Consider the following 17,138-nt stretch of genomic DNA (forward strand, 5'->3'; position numbering starts at 1 on the left):
ATAAGGATTCTTAATTCACCTACATTTGTATATATCAACCTAAATAGATGTTTCTTCATTACTGTACAATTACAGTACCATTTATACTTATGATGAATCTGTGTATTGGTAATTGATACCTGGCCAATTACCGGTACTATTCTCACTTGTGTGTGTTCTGCTTATGGCGACTATATATTCTCTACTAAGAGCAGGAAAAAACCTCATTCAAAACGTTAAGGAATTTACAGCACCTCTCTGAAATTTCCATGCATTTATATTTATCTATATAATCATTTTTGTCCAAATAAATTGCAAATGGCATTAAACTAGGAATGGATTATACATATTCAGAACCCCATTCCAAACGGTAAGGAAATCCAAATAAGCTACACCCATCCCTTCTTCCCTGTACTCTGAATATGGTATTCACTGATAAAATACATTGTCCAATGAAACTCCTGTTCTGTTCTGGGTGGATTAAAAAAGGAATTCCTTCTATTGTAGTTTCAGTTTTAAAAACCCATTATATTTGCTTAAGCACAATCTGCTTTAAAATAGCATGGATTAATATGCTCAACAGGAAGTTGGAAAGACAAGGTCAGATGTGGAAGTCTGTTATTGTTTAGCTTAAATTCCAAAACATTTACTTGGAAGTAATTTTCATTGGTTTCTGTAGAACCTACTTTTGAGTAAACCTATTTTGGACTGCGGCTTGACTCCTTGTAGTAAGCACATTTCAACCATTATGGCTCTGTGTGGAGCACTGCCATATGAAAGTGTTTTTCTAGAATATTAGCCCTGGTGTGTTTTCCACAGCTCGGAGCTGTGGTACCCTCCAACAATTTCCATAATCCCTGAACTATGGCCATGCTAGATGGGGATTAAAAGAGATGCAGTTCAGTAACATCTGATGTATTTCTGCAATATATTAATTCTGACCCCACCTGCTACAGACATAAACATCCTTCTTATATCACTTCTTTTTAGGGGAGTGGTGTATACATCTGTTTACCCATGTGCACACACGTTTGTACACAGGGGGGCTATCCTTACTGTATGCCAGTAATATCCATAGAGGGCTGGCAACAAGTGTGAGGTAGTCCTAGTTAGAGGTTGGTCAAGAATCTTGGAATTAGTTTAATAGGGTGCCCCTTTCCATGACCAACAAGAGAAACTGTTTTCAGCAAGCACTTACAGAAGGCCTCTGGAGCTTGTGACCAATGCTTTGGAGTGGGGAGGTGTTAAAATAGGAAATCCTGCTTTCTCATGGGCATGATGTGGTGTGCAAAGCATGTCCTGTGGGTACTAGGAAAATTGCATGGTTTGTTCATTTATACAGCAGCCATATAACTGCAACTCACAAAGCAAACCAAAAACGGTAGAATACAGTGTTAAAGAATAAAAACTGGGACATATTGAATTAAAAAAATCCGAAGCACAATTAAAAGAAAATACCGTAGCGAAGAAATGTGGATTTCGGTGAAGGATATTTTTGGGGGGAGGGGTTGCTTATTTTAAAAAGAAGCCCATTAGGGAAAGGGTTTATGCAGCCACTATGTATTAAAAACAGCCTGCTGGGTCAGTCAACCGCCCTTTTAGTCCCTGCGCCCCTGCTCTCACAACGGCTACCCCAATGCCTGTGAGGAAGCCCGCGAAAACGAGCCCTCTCTCCAGCAGCTGGGACGATACAGAGATTCTGCCTCCTTCAGCCAGCATTTATTTCCCTCAGGGCGAGTGTTAACAAGTCTGTGGGGTAGGGCCTACCTGATTTTTCATTTTATTTGCACAGAGCGCCCCGTGTTCTTAGGTGCAATATACCACTGACAACTCATGACGACGCTCATGCATCTTCGCCATTGTGAAGGCAAAAGAAATTGAAAAAACGCCTTGAGGGAGCCTCTCGGAGATAAGCAGCGCCTCACCGCCCTGATTTTACAATCGATAAGGGAAAGGGCGGGGGAGCACAGAAGCATGTTTATAGCGTCGACGAGCCCCCTTCTCTCTCTCCCCCCTCAAAAAGAATATTCTAGTCCAGCGCCCGCAACGCGCGCGAGGCATTCCTCCGTCGGCACCACGTGAGCGCCAAGAATTTATGAGGGCGAAGGCTCGCTCGCGCGCGGACGCCACACGCGCGCGCACACACATTCTCTCTCTCTCTCTCTCTCTCTCCAACCAACCCCTCCCAGGCGAAGATTCCCCTAAGGTGGAAATCTGCCGTTGGGTAGCCGCGTGCGCCTCTTTCTCATTCGTTCTGCTGGGCGCGAGCTAGCGTGGGTGACGTGTCCTTACCAGTGACCAATAGGAGCCCGGGCGAGGCAGAGTCAGACGGCGCCCCGCCTGCGCCTCCCCGCCTCCCTCCCCCGTCGCGGGGCGGAGCGGTTCCTCTCAGGCAGGCGCTGGCTGGGCAGTGATGGCGGACGATGGGGATGGGAAGCTAAGGACTGAACAAGGAGGCGGCGGCGGCAGCAGCAGCCCGGAGGAGACGGCCGCCGGCAGCTGGCTCGGGGGGAGCGGCGGCCTCGACATGCTGCTGAGCTTGGCGCTGCTGGCGATCGTGGCGCTCGCGGCCTATCGGCTCTACAGGCGCTGGGGCAAGAGGAGCGGAGTGGGGGGCGCGGCGCAGCAGGGCCTGGTCGACTCCTTGCCCCGCATGAAGCGGCGGGACTTCACGCTGGAGCAGCTGCGCGAGTACGACGGCGCGCGCGCGGCGCGCATCCTCCTGGCTGTCAACGGCAAAGTCTTCGACGTGACCAAAGGCAGCAAGTTCTACGGGCCCGGTGAGGGGGACGGGGGAAAGGGGGCTAGCGGGGGGGGGCGGCATACATGCCTCCTGGGTGAGCGACGGTGGGACAAAGGCCTGGAAGGCGGGAGAAACGCCCTCGCCCCAAGTAGCAGGTGTAAGTATGTAAGTGGGAGTGGGGAAAAGGCCCGCTTTACCCACCCACATGGGTAGGTGGAGAAAGAAAATATAGCAGGCTCCAGACCAGGCTGGTTTCCCCAGCCTTTTGGGGGGGGGGGTTCCAGGGCACGTTTGGAGGCAGGGAAGTGCCACGGGCACCACAAAATACCCATTTCGCAGAAGGAAAGCTGGTGATCTCCTCTGAACTCTCCCTTCCAAAACAAAAGGTAAACACACACACCCCAAATAAAATACAGACAAGGAAGCAGACAGCATCTACACAGAAACAAGTAGCCCACATCCAACCAAACAGAAGAATGCAAAATTTAAAATAATTATTTTTAAAAATATGGCAAATATGAGGAATTATTTATGGGCATGCCATGGTGCCCACAAATACAGTCTTGGGCACCTAAACTTCATTCCTAGTCTTGTTCACACATCTGCTTTATTTTCAGACATTTAGTCCCTTTTGAATGCATATTTGCCCTGGAGTGAACAAGCTGTCTTCAGCATATTTGCTTCCCAGATTTTCAGAAATCCTGAGGCTGACTTGTTTCCTTTCCCTACACATGTAATTCTCTGGATTTTGATTAACTAACTAGAAATAGTTCCAGCCTTTTACAATGTGAGTTGGAATCCAGTTTCATTTTATTAAGGTTTGGATATTTTCTCTTTCTGCAAGTCTCTCAGCAATTGCAATGATAATTGGGCTGCAATCTTACACATAGTTACAACAGAATAAAGTTTATAATAAGTTGACGTGGAGCTGTGGACTTAATCTTATACTGGTCCTAACCATGTACAGATAAAGGCTTATTGATTCATATCTGCGCAAAGTTCTTGGCAGCTGGAATAAAATTTGTCTTGCTTCTGATTAGATTTTGCCTAATATATATCAAAGGAGGCGGGAGATTGGCAATATATAATCCAGTTCTTAATATGTTTACTTGCAAGTAAGTCCTTCTAAGTAGCAGGTTTAATAATTAAACATTATTTTATTTAATAGGCTCACAATGATCTTTTGTGAAGTATATAGTAGGTAGTGAAGGAAAAGTAGGGCAATATTTTTTTTAAAAAAAATCATTGTACATAGAAAGTTAATAGTTAGAATAGATATTTCTGCAGTTGTTTATTTTTAAACCTGCAACCTGGTTAAAGAAATTTACAAATTATAAGACTTTGGGGCTGCATTTTTTTAATAAAAAAATTTGCGCAACCAGTGGGGCATCTGTGGCCCTCCAGATGTTGTTGGACTTCAGTTCCCATCTGGCGGGGAACAATATCTGGAGGTTCATATATTCCCCATCCCTGCTGTACTCACTTGCCTGGGGGTCAGCCACATTGAAACTCTAATTGCCTTGGTTCTGTGTACACACAGATGTGCACACTGTAAGTGAGTTTGTATATAGTTAAAAACTTTTCCAAACACAAAGCATAGCCAATGTACACATAGGTTGTAGTGAGCATGCTAGAAGAGGCATTCTTCTGTGTAAAAGAATTGCGAATACCTCTAAAAATAGTGTTGCAATCTGTTTTGAAGGTAATTTTAAAAGATCTGTCCATTAATCATGATATTTTTAATTCATTAAAGACCTTAATTAAGTGGTTAAACTTGGTGGCACTGTTCATATAAATATCTTGCTGACCACTTACGCACTGCAAATGTGCAACTTGTGCTGGTGAAGTAAAACAGTGGTAATGTAGGTACAAATAGATAACATGCCATTTGGGCTACTAAACCTTCCTCCCTGAATACTGGAGTCAGTTGTGAGAATTTGATGCTGAAATAGGGGTCTATTGTGTCTTGCATTGTGCTGAGCATTGAAACTAATCTTTTCCAGCTCTCTCTGCAGGCTATATACTGGCCCCAATATGCTAACTATCAAGTAGGTATCGTGACATTTTCATTATCACACAATACAGCAGTCCAAATCACAGTGATCCCACAACTGGAAAAATGAATCTCATTTCCCCAGCATCAATATGTTTTGATATTTAATAACAAAAAAGTACTATTAGTAAAACTAATTCTTAAACTTTTATAACTACTTAAAGAATAAGCAATATGTGTATCTGTTGTGTTGTAAACCTTCCTGGAAAGTACCTTGGAAGACTCCTACAGAAGATCTTCAGCCTTCTAACATGGATGGGTCACTAAATGAATTATGAATAAAGGAGACATCTTTTATAAGAATATGCTTGTCCATCTAACACTGAAAGAAGTGGTGGCTTATAAACTTGAGGTTAGAATATGTGACTTCAGCGAATCAAATGATTCTGAGTCCAAAGCACAATAGAGACTGGTAAGCACTCCATGTCGATGGAGATTTTATTTCTTATACTTTGCCCTTCTCATGAGAGTGCAGGGTGGCTAAAAGCAAAGGGTAGACCAAAGTAAAAGCACACTACAAACTATAGCAGACAAGTCAGCACTAAATTAGAGAAATGCCGTATAAATTATGCCACTCTTACTATACCCCAAAGGCCTGTTGGAACAAACAGGTATTTGGTTGCCCTCTGTGGGGAACAGTCTTGAGTGTGATAGGTAAAGGGTTCCACAGTCAGGGCAAGACCATTGAGAAGGCCCTGTCTTGTGTAGCAATCCTCTGGGTCAAATACACTGAGGGTACACTGCAAGCTAGGCTTCCCCTGCAGATCTCAAAACAAAGGTTTGCTGATACTGGGGAAGGCATTCCTGCAAGTACTTGAGTTCTAACCCATTTTTGAATGCTATTATCTTATTGAATTTGACCTGGTAGGCTAGCACAATTCTTTTATGTTCTGTGTCATTTACCATTTCTTGCTGCCCTGTACAACAACTGGACAGTAGCACTCTGCGGCAGCTGCAGCTTCTAGATCATCTTTAAGGAAACACCCATGTAGATCGTGTTGCATTAGTTTAATCAGGAGCTGTCTGAGTGTGGACAACTGCAACTAGGTCATCCTGATCCAAGAACAGCTTTAATTCGCCAACTAGCTGGAGCTGGCACTCCTATCGGTGGAGACTATATCCAGGTACACCCCCCCAAAAAACCTATGCACCTGTTATTTTAGGAGGAATGCTACTAACAGCCTACTAGTTCTGAGACATGAAAATCACCTACTCACAACACATCCAGCTTAAGAATATTAATAGAACACAATAAACCAAACTTAGGCATTTCTCAACCTCCTCATTTCTGTAAAAGTCATGCTTATGCTTCTGAAGTCCATAGATTGCAAAATGTTTAGCTTTGTCTAGATTTTGCCTTTTTCATGGAACCGAAAACCTCCCTGAATTAACACCTCAGTAGTTAATTCAATAAATATGTGATAGTCTGTGTTGTTCAGCTGCCCAGGTGATTTCTTTTTTTGTAACTGCTACTGTATGATATTATCAGAATAGATTTGGGTGAGGGGTTTATGAACAATACGAGCAGCTGTCCCATGGAACTATGTTGTCATTGCAAAAAATGACAAATTTGAGGTGAGAATTTTACTACTTTTGTCGGATACCAGTTTCTTTGGTAATCTTAACTGTTACATAGTGAAGCATTATTTTTATGCTTTAAAATTTACAAATTACAGTATTTGTTAGGACAACAAATATAACCTGCCCTGGGATCATTAATCTGATGAACAGAGGCCTAGACTTTAATTACTTATTTCCAAGTAATCAAAAAAACAAAAGCAAACTAATGTCCCAGCTGATATATCTACCATTGCTTGCCAGCAAACAATAAAATTGTGAGCCCTTCTCTTCTATGCCTTTCATCAACATACCCATTTTGGCTAGTTCCACACATGTTAATAAACACTCCTAAACAGATGGAGAATTGGTGTATTTCCGGTTTCTAGCGCACACTATGTTAGTAGCAGTTGTTAAGTTCACAATTTTTTTTAGGGATTCAAGTACAATCATATCTAATGTGACTAATAAAGGGTATGTATGTATGTATGTTGGGACGCGGGTGGCGCTGTGGGTTAAACCACAGAGCCTAGGACTTGCCGATCAGAAGGTCGCGGTTCGAATCCCCGCAACAGGGTGAGCTCCCGTTGCTCAGTCCCTGCTCCTGCCAACCTAGCAGTTTGAAAGCATGTCAGAGTGCAAGTAGATAAATAGGTACCGCTTCAGCGGGAAGGTAAACGGCGTTTCCGTGCACTGCTCTGGTTCGCCAGAAGCGCCTTAGTCATGCTGGCCACATGACCTGGAAGCTGTATGCTGGCTTCCTCGGCCAATAAAGCGAGATGAGCGCTGCAGCCCCAGAGTCGGTCACGACTGGACCTAATGGCCAGGGGTCCCTTTACCTTTACCTTATGTATGTATGTATTTAGCCACTCGTCATCCTTAGATCTCAGGGTGGTTCACAAGATAAAAATGCAATATAGTAACCACAAAATGTATAATAAAAACAAAAAGAAGCCATTCAGTTTGAGATTCTATTCTCCAGGTTTCCTAGGTTTGAGATACTATGCTGTCCCCAGAGAGGCTTGCCTGGCACCTTCATTTCATCTCTTTAGGCACTAAGCAAAACCACTCTTCATCCAAGGCCTTTGGCTAAAAAGAACTGCAGTACAACCTTTTTTAACTGTGTGGAGGGGCATTGCTTTTGTTTGTTTCTATGTTATTTATTCTTGTGTCTTTATATTGTAAACCACTCTGATCCTCGGATGTGTAAGATAGTTGAAAACTGCTGGAAGTTAGATTTTCATTATATTTTAAACAGACCTCTCTTAATTCAAAATTGATTTATTTAGCATTTTTCAGAACAACCCAGATTGCATTATTTACAGGACTTTTGTAAGCTTTGCCATGCTCTTAAAATTTGTGATATCTGTGGAAAATTACATTCAAACACAACTATGCACAAGCAGTAGTTAGTGCATGAAGGGGTAAAGGACAACAGGGTTGTATTGCTGGATAGACTCAGCTAAGTCACACTCCCTCTCCTCCAGATCTCTTTCTCTCTCTCGCTGCATCATATAAGTAAGCCATGAAAAAGGATCGCATCTGTGCTTTGTGGGAGTTCTACTGTGCAAGTGGAAGTTCTTAAATGGGACAGCTTTGTTGAATGAAACCTTCAGTGTCTGTGTTGGTGTACTGATTTATCATTGCAGTTGTTTTTGAGACTATAGGTAGCTTCTTGGTATAGTTGTGGTTTTGTACTATAAACTATGACTCTTAATAAAAATTACCTCTCTTCACATTAAACTAGAGTTCTGTTCATTTTCTTTCTAAAATTCGGGTTTGTTTAACCCAAAAGTATAATAGAAAATGGTTTTTTTTCCAAGCATAGCAAGGTAAAATCATATGCTTAAACACTTTTAAGTGCATGGTTGTGAAAAACACTAATGAATTTAAGCCTTAGGATATGTATTTTATCTGAAATCCTAGTATTGCAATGTGGACAAAAGTTTTAGAAAGTCATTTTTGTGGTTGTAAGCTGTTCTAAACTATTTTTGTTATATTTTAAATTGTTGTAACCTACTCTAGGTTACATATGTTCTACCATGTGATCTTGAATTCCTGAAGCAGTCAATTGATCAGATAATATGAGCCAATTCAGCACAAATTGGTCATATACTATTTCGTCAGAATGCCTGCTATCATTCTGTTATTAACCTTAAACCCTTTGTTTCAGTAGATAAGTGTATAATAGTGTCACAGTTCATTTGAATAAAAACATAAAACTTATTTCCATAACTTGAATTTCTGTGCCTTTTTTAAAAAGTCATTTAGTAATTTTCTGGATGTTATGTAATCTTAAGATTCATGTTAAGCTATTTCCAAAGGTCAGGTTGATAAAAGTTAGTTGTGTTGCCAAGTTCCATTACAGCAATTTTTAAAGACTGCCAATGTCCCTAGGTAGCAAGAAAAATATTTCACGCTTCTTTAAATGTTTTGTGGCTTTGTTATAAATATATCCAGTTTCTTTAACCAAATTCTGTTCTACCATTCATGTATCATATGGCCTATATAGTCTTTGAGTTAGTGACCTCCATTGTTAGCTTGCACATTTCACTTCATTTGAACAGCATTTTGTAGAGGAAAGTTCATGTTTGTGGATCATTCAGCTTCTGTGTTAGCCAATGCTCTGCCCAAGAAAGAAGGATAAATTTATATTTTGCAGTCCTGAGTAGAGACTTTAAAGACACACTTTAAAGATGTTTGCACTCAGCCACTGTGTGACTAGCATTTGTCATGTATTTTAAAAAAGAAAATATTAAAATTGGGACAAAGGAGGCAAAGGAGTTTTGAGTTGCTGAATAAGCTTGTTTGTTCAAGCTCAAATTTATTAAACTTTGTTCAGTTAGCTCTGATGTTTGGCAATAATTAATCTGGGGTAGGGGATTATGAAAACACATCAATGTTATTCTGAAAGGATAATGCAAGTGAATGACTGAATACATGGGTCTGTTTTTTCTATTTTCAGAGGGTCCTTATGGAATATTTGCTGGCAGAGATGCCTCAAGGGGACTGGCAACTTTCTGTCTAGATAAAGATGCGCTTAGAGATGAATATGATGACTTATCAGACTTAAATGCTGTGCAAATGGAAAGCGTTAGAGAATGGGAAATGCAATTTAAAGGTAATGTTTAAATTAGGATATTCCTTTAAATCAAATGGAAAGTGAGTACTTGTAAAGGTGTTTCTCAATTATTTTGCAGAAATTGATATTTACTAAATTGCTAGTGAAAATGTCATGGTTCAGCTTATGTAAATATTCATTTAATATGCATAAGTATAGTGTATCTGTGTGGAAGGGGAGGTAAGAGACACCTTAATAGGTTTCCATGGCTGGGCACAACAGGACTACTCCCTCACAGTAGTAAAAATACTGGATCAGATGGGGATCAGGAGGATGTGGAGGCAGTTGGTTCTAAGTCTTAGTATACAGTTGCCTCTTGTTAATTCTGCTGCCACAAGCAAGATAAAAAATTGTGCTGGCTAGGATTGATGGGAGTTGTCATCCAGAGCATCTGGAGGGCACCAGATTAGGGAAGGTTAGGATACCTAGTGCTTCTGTAAACATCAGCATTAGTCAAAGTACCTCTTGTGGGGGAAGGAGCTACTGCTGTGCGGGGAGTGATCACAGGGGTTCTTCCAGAATTCCAAAATCACTATCTCATGAGTTGCTTGTGTACCCTTCAGGGACTGCAGTACATTCTCATCATTGTAGAGACATTCTTGCATGGATGTTTGTGCAGGCAGAGCTTAGTCCTTGACTGTCAACAGTCAACAGGGGAGGGTGGTGGTGGCAGAGGCAAAAGCCACTGCTCTCTGTAAGTTCACTTAACCTCTGACACTTGTTGCTGTTTGGTGAATGTGGGTGGACAAGTAAGTTTTCTGCCCATGGTGACAGCTGTCAAGAAGGCCATTTTTATTGCAGAAACACTAACCTTTCCATTGTGGGCGTGTTATTTCCAGTATACTAGGATGTTTTTCAGGTAGGAGAAAGCTAAAAGAACAGCTTAGGTGTGTCTGATAACACCTTTAATCATGGATACGAACTAAAAAAGTTAAATTAATGGGTTGAGAGATAGACCAATGTTTATATAGATGTTTAATGTCATGTTGTAACTTTTGATTATGATACCTACATGTCTTTTTCAGAAAAATATGACTATGTAGGTAGACTGCTAAAGCCAGGAGAGGAACCATCAGAATATACAGATGAGGAAGATACCAAGGATCACACTAAACAGGAATAAACATTGTAAATCACCAAAGTCAGGGGCCTTTGGAACTGCAATCTCTTACTCCCCATCACAGAATGCCCTGTGTCCTTGGGTACAGTTCATCTGCTGCGGAAAACGACTTGATAGGTTTTGTACAAGAACATCATTACCCTCTCAACAAAAATTTGATTACTAGGCATTATTTGTGCTGCCAAACATAGTTTTTGTTGCAGTTTAACTGTAATGTCTGGAAAGGCTTCAGAAATGAAATGGGCGCAGGGATTTAAAATGCAAAGAAAACTATTCTTTTTAGCATGTTGAAGCCTATGAACAGTTTGTTATTTACAAGCTTAAGCATTTCATATGCCATTTTCTACTTCTCTTGACGCTAAATGGAAAACCTAGTTAAGGAATCCCAAGTAAATTTGGCTGCTGAAACATAATAAAATGAAAATACTCAAACTAGTTTGTGGGCCATTGGTTTCCATGGCAGAAAACTACTTCAGATCTCTGCAGATTAAAGGGTTTCAAATAGAATCTCCTGGAGGATAAAGGAAAATTTATCTGCAGAAGGTATCATCTGAAGCTTCTATGATTTTCCTTCCCCCTCAATCAAATCGGAATAATTGTGCCTTATTTCAACTTAGAGACTTGAATTGTTTTAAGGGAAAACCCCAAATGTGACCCGAGTCACTAAAAGCAGCATTGAGGACTGAAGTTAGAACATTCGGGTGACTGGAAAACATTGATGTCATTCTGTATATAGAATGTAAAGGAATACTCAGTGTTACTGCCATATATATATATATGTTAATATACATAAACTTAATTAGCAGTGTAATGGCCAAATGCACTCCCCTTTTGCTTTTTAAATAAACAAGCCCACCTCTTCCCTAAATTTAAGGAGCCTAGCCTCATATCTTTGAGAAATGAGGGATGTGCATGGATGTGGGTGCTCATGTGCAAGAAATGGAGGGATGGTTCCTGCAGATACTGTAAATATGAATACAATTTTAATAAAGCATGTAAAATACCAAATGTGCTGTCAGACTTTATGTAGATGCTATTAAGCTAGTATCGGTGGCCAGGACTCGTGTGTATGAGTAAAAGAAGAAATATTGGAGATATTAAATATTTTTGCACTGCTATTAAATAAAGCTTTACCCAGCTCATTTTTACTTAGTCATCACACTTAATTCACAACAGAAATGTGACATTCAGGTACAGTTTAGATGAATGAGAGCAAACAGGTGGCATATAACTGGAGCATATCTGTATGTAGACATGCTTTGGCTATTACTTTTCATTGAAGGTTGTCATTCCTTTTTCTTGGCATATTACAAACACGGCTTGTTTTTTTCAATGTGGCAGGTAAAGGGGAAAAAAACAATAACTTTTTCTTGAATGCATTTCCTGTAAATTAGTCAATAAAGTAGCATTAAGCTGCCATCAACGACCAAGACATGGAAAATCATGCCATGCAGTAAGACAGCCATGTGTCGTGCATGAAGAAAACCGAGCTGTGATCTTCAAGCTATGTGATATAGTGTGTTTAACAAACAGCATCCTCCTCCTGTCCAAAATGACCAAACAGTTCTAGACCATGCTCAGGTTGGCTTGTGAGTAGAATGTTCTTATGGTGTCAATAGGAAGATTTTCTATCTGCTGCCCCATTTTTTTAAATGTGAACATGCAGTTGTCCTTTAATTTGAAAATAAGCCTCCACTGATGAGCCACAGTTACAACTCTTCCACTCCAAAAATGTATTCCATAATTGAAATAATGCAGTCTGTTTTGAGAAATGAACAATTTGTGTTCCTACTTTTTTTTAAATAAAGTGTTCTGTAGATACATCGTTAGTGTGCTGTGTTTGTCATTTTACATTCAGGGAAGCTGTTGGAAGGGGAGTAAAATGTTGGACTTAACGTAATTTCCCTTTCTATAGTGGATGGAGGGTATCCTCAAATCAGTTGGTGTTCCCATTCCAGTAGGGGAGGGCTATGTTAATCAGACTTGTAATTGCCATCCTGCATGAGAGTATATCTCCCCAAGTTTAGGGATATAACAGCAACAATCTGAACAATTCAGAAATTGCAACCCTGAAAAGCAAAAATAACAGACAAGGAAACATGTAAGGTATCTCTATCCTTAAATAGCACCAGCAGAGAGCTAGGGACTTTCCCTTGACATTCCTAGCAGCAATAATCACTCCAAATAGAATACCCTCCATCTACTGTAGAAGAGGAACTTCCCACAGTAAGTCCAACATTGTTTTCCTACGGTAGAGGGTCAGATTGGATGTTCAAAAACTGCACCCATCCATAGTAGGGTTTTTCACTGTGGCTCCCACCTTAAGCTGAGACCACCTCTGAAGACACCTTGGAAAGAACCATTTAGTTCACAATGACACACAACACTGATGATCGTATGACTGCCCTACAGTTGTCCGGAGGATTGATACTGAACTATGGTGGTATTTGCACTTCACATGGAGTGAGCAGTGGTCCTTTCAGGCAAGAGTGGATGCTTTGTAACACAGAAATGCAAGCTTTTTTCACCATTCTAGTAAAGCTTTAAAGACTTTCCTCCCACCACTACCAAAAATTCAACATCCTTAGTACACCTACATTGTATATTAATGGCCCATCAAGTGTCTGGTGCCATTTCTTCTTTGGAGGTAGCTGAGATGGCTCTGGACCAAACCTAAGCCCTCATGAGCCTTATGACAGGCCAGATCTGAGCATCTTAACACCTGATCTCAGGAGTATTGCCCTCTTTCAGAATTATGACAGCAGAGAAGCTCCATGAGGGGAGCATCCACTATGGGATTCTCCAAGGAGTTCACTGAAATGTAGGGCTGTCCACCCCCTGCCCATCTAGGAAACATTGCAGCTTTGGGCTTCACTGTCCTTTTAATCTGCCTCATCAACTCCCCCAACTTAAAGGGAAGCAGGGTGTATGTGGCAGAAATAGGCAAATGGAAAAGTCTGGCAAAACTCGGCTAATGCCCTAACCACTGAAGCTCAGCAGGACAGAAACTGCAGGAGGCCCTCTCCAACACAGGATGGCAGTTAAAAGCAATTTCCACAGCCCTATTACAGTATGGAAGGACCAACCCATTTGACAATACCCTCCACTGTAGGAAAATTAAATTTTCCTGCTTCGATGCAGAAAATTAGCAAGAGCATCTGCTTGCACTTCCAACAAATCCTTATACAAAGTATGATGGACATTTAGGTTTAAAGGTCTGCTTCGATGGCTTTCATAAAGGACATAGGAATGGTTGGAGACCATTGTCACATTGTGTTCTTCCTCCGCTCAAGTCATGAGTTCCTTCTCCAGGGTGCTTGAAGGGTGGCAATAAATCAGAGTTGGAAGGGGCCCTGAGGATCATCTTGTCCAATATGCCGCTTTCCCATGCATCGAACCTGCAACCTTGGCATTATCAGCACCACGCTCTAACCAACTGAGCTATCCAGTGAGAGGGCTTTTTCAGTTGTGTCCCATCCTCCCCACTCCGCCCCCAAGTGTATGGAATACTTTCTCCAGTGAGGACTGCTTCGCAGAGACACACGGACATCTTTTTGGCACCAGGTTAAGACTTCCCTTTTCTTCGCAAGCATTTGGTGGAATGTGACCCAGCTCTGTGAAGGCTTTGTTAGTGTTGCTGCATTTTGGAGTTTTTCAGTTGGTTTCTGTGGAGGCAGCTGGGGTTATATGATTTGTGTGTTGCATTGATGGTCGTTTTTAATTCTGTATGCTTTGAAAATTGCTAAATGTATAGTGTTGGGCAGCTAACAAAACATAACCTGCAGCTTAATAGTCTCCTGTGTAGGGTGTAGCTCCCATCTATTCAAGCAACCATTTTAAATGAACAGGATTTGTCTGTTTCAGCAACAAAGCCAAGTTACTGAACAAGATGCCTATTGATGGTGTTCACATATAAAACCTCCTATGCAGGATGAAAAAAGGTGAAGCAGCACCTTCCTCAGTACAAGCCCGTTCATATCCTAAGATCTTCCTGGCACCCCAATGCTAGGAGATGTCCGTTATGTGGTGATGAGGGAAAAGACCATATCTGTGGTGGCCCCCCATTTGTCCTTTCTCCCCTTAGAAATATTAGTCCCAAATATACTTCTATAATTCCAAAACCACATAAAGAACTTTATGTCTAGGGATTTGGAGGATGTAGGAGTATTTATTGCTGTCCGTTTTGCATATTTGAGGTTTTTTAGTTTTAATTGTGTTTTTTGGCCACTCTCATTGTTAAATTGATAGTTTTCATTTTCAAGTTATACCTGTAATTTGTGTATTATAGCAACTACCTTCTGAGGTCTATTACGAGAAGCAGGCTGTAAGTATATCTAATGTATGATGGCACCTCTAGCAAAAACATAGACATATCCTCAAAAACCCAAGGTCTTCATCAGAGACTATGTCTATTCAACCCAACAGAAATAAATCAGAAGCATTTTCTAAATCTGTTTTATGACACAGATTAGTATTTCCCCACACAATCAGCTGCTAGTGGTTTTAGTAACCTTTGCCTTCCATGGCTTGTCACTATTTTACAAAGACATGCACTTAAAAACAAAACACTCTGCTTGCCAAAGAAGAAAGAAATGCCCTACTGCCCATTTTATTTCCGAGGAACCATAAAGCAAGGTTTGGGGAGGGCGTTTCCAGCCAACCTGTTATTTGTGGCAAGTCGCTTTGGTCATGATTTCTTTTGTGGGAAAGTGACATACAAATAAAACAAATGACTGGTGTAAATTAGCTTGTCTCTGACGCAGTTCATGTTCTCTTAAAAACAGCATTGCACTTAAAAACTCACCTGGTATAACCACAGGCATATGGAATTGAACTCTGTCCCCCCTCTCAGCAGACAGTAAGCAGGCTTTGAGGAAGGAAGTGTCCTCCTTTTGCCCAGTACAAAAATGCACTCTGCTTCTGCAGGAGGGAGTGTTCTGTCCTTCTTCTAGCAGCTGACAGCAATTTTTCTTTCTTTTAGGATTGCAGCTTTTGAGAGGTTATTTGCAAGGCTGTCTTATGTGATCCAGTAACAAACAAGGCAAGAAAATACTACTCCCTCTCCATCAGTAAGATTCCCACCCAATCACTTGCTCATATTCACTTGCTGTGCTACTCCTGAACTACAAGCATTCAAAGGCATTTTTAAAGACTCCAGAGTATTTGATTGATTGCAAATAAAGAACATATTAAATCATGAAACTGCATTTTCAAACAATCATAAAAAAACTTTCATCTCCAAACTTATACTACTAAGGTGAGATAAGTAAATAGCCATTTCTTGGGGAACTGCTTTGTTTAAAGGACAGGTGTACTGTTTGGTTTTGTGATGTTATCAGGAAACAGACCATGATGAGTATTACTTTCCAAGAAGAGGGAGGGGGTGAACTTTGTAGGACTACCTTGCACATAATTTGCTGCACGAATGTTCAGAAATGTTGTTTTTCCAGCCTACCCTTTCTAATGGTGGGGCTTGTACTACCAGCAGCAGTTTATTATTTCTTTCACAGAGGCAGCCTAATAGGTTATGCTATCTCTGGGGGGACAGGTTTGCAGACTAGAGGAATTATTTAATCAATTATTTTTTTAAAGAGCCTTTCTCCAGTTTAGATTAGTGAATCAACTACCTAGACAAAGACTGCTTCAATGTCTTGGAAGGTGAATACCTTTTAATGTTCTCAAGTTGTTTAAATTAAAATTTTATCTCTTTTCTAGGTTGGTTTTTTTTAGCCCTTCTTAATAGTTGATTGCTTCTTGTATATTTCTATTTTTCCCCACTAGTTTTATTCTATTTTGAAATTATATAAGCCAATCTAGGAATCTGATCAAAAGATGAGGTATAAAACATTTAACAACAAAATTGGCCAGGAACAAAGTATTGCAGTTTGAATGCAGGGAACACAGTATTTCCTCAGCTAATATCTGATGCAAGAAAACCTTGTTTGAATCCATCCCAAGAGACTTGATTCCTTGGCAATGAGCCCCACAGTCCCCAAATTAAAACCTTAAAAATAAAACTTGTGTAGAAAGGATTAACACCCCCCCTTTCTATTCCCATCACCTATTTGGGTAAAATGATTGACCTTTTGCTACCCAACAAGCAACAGTTTTTTATGACTCAAGGAGGATTCAAATAGTAGAGACAAGCAACCTAAAACAACCATGCAATTCATGTGGTAAATGTCCTCTGTACCCCTGCTCATTTAAACATCTCTCTCTATGCATCAAGACAGCATTTGCTAAGCATTTTGATTATTAAATATATTTTTCATGAACTAGCCTAACACATTGTCTATTTTTTTCCATAAACTTAAATCTGCATAATATCTGAGTTTTCTTGCCACAAACACTAGAATTTTGGAACATAGTGCACGAACAGCCGTATCAACAGGTGATATAGGTGGTCTGCACGAACAGATCCATCAAGATCCATTCAGATCCATTCAGCGCTTTATCCTTGTATAACAAACCCTTGTTTATCCCAGGCAAGATAAGGATCAGCAAGAGCCTAGTCAGCTGCTATATGTACAGAGTTGGTGGACAGAAGTTGTGCAAACCAGTTTTA

General features: G+C 40.6%; 2 protein-coding genes across 2 annotated transcripts in view; one reads left to right on the forward strand and one right to left on the reverse strand.

Annotated features, from left to right (window-relative positions):
- The window catches only part of JADE1 (jade family PHD finger 1), a 155,868-nt gene extending 153,729 nt beyond the window's left edge, over window positions 1-2,139 (reverse strand). Inside the window, exon 1 of the mRNA XM_053403418.1 lies at window positions 1,747-2,139. The gene's annotated coding sequence lies outside the window, so the exon portion shown is untranslated. The remainder of the gene's footprint in view (window positions 1-1,746) is intronic.
- A 171-nt stretch (window positions 2,140-2,310) lies between these two features.
- PGRMC2 (progesterone receptor membrane component 2) lies at window positions 2,311-12,396 on the forward strand. Its single transcript, XM_053403425.1, has 3 exons — window positions 2,311-2,759; window positions 9,298-9,453; window positions 10,479-12,396. The coding sequence occupies exons 1-3, from the start codon at window positions 2,393-2,395 to the stop codon at window positions 10,574-10,576; spliced, it is 621 nt and encodes a 206-aa protein (XP_053259400.1). The 5' UTR covers window positions 2,311-2,392; the 3' UTR covers window positions 10,577-12,396.
- The last annotated feature ends 4,742 nt before the right edge of the window (window positions 12,397-17,138 follow it).

Source organism: Podarcis raffonei, chromosome 9 (assembly GCF_027172205.1).
Source record: "Podarcis raffonei isolate rPodRaf1 chromosome 9, rPodRaf1.pri, whole genome shotgun sequence".
Classification (NCBI taxonomy): domain Eukaryota; kingdom Metazoa; phylum Chordata; class Lepidosauria; order Squamata; family Lacertidae; genus Podarcis; species Podarcis raffonei.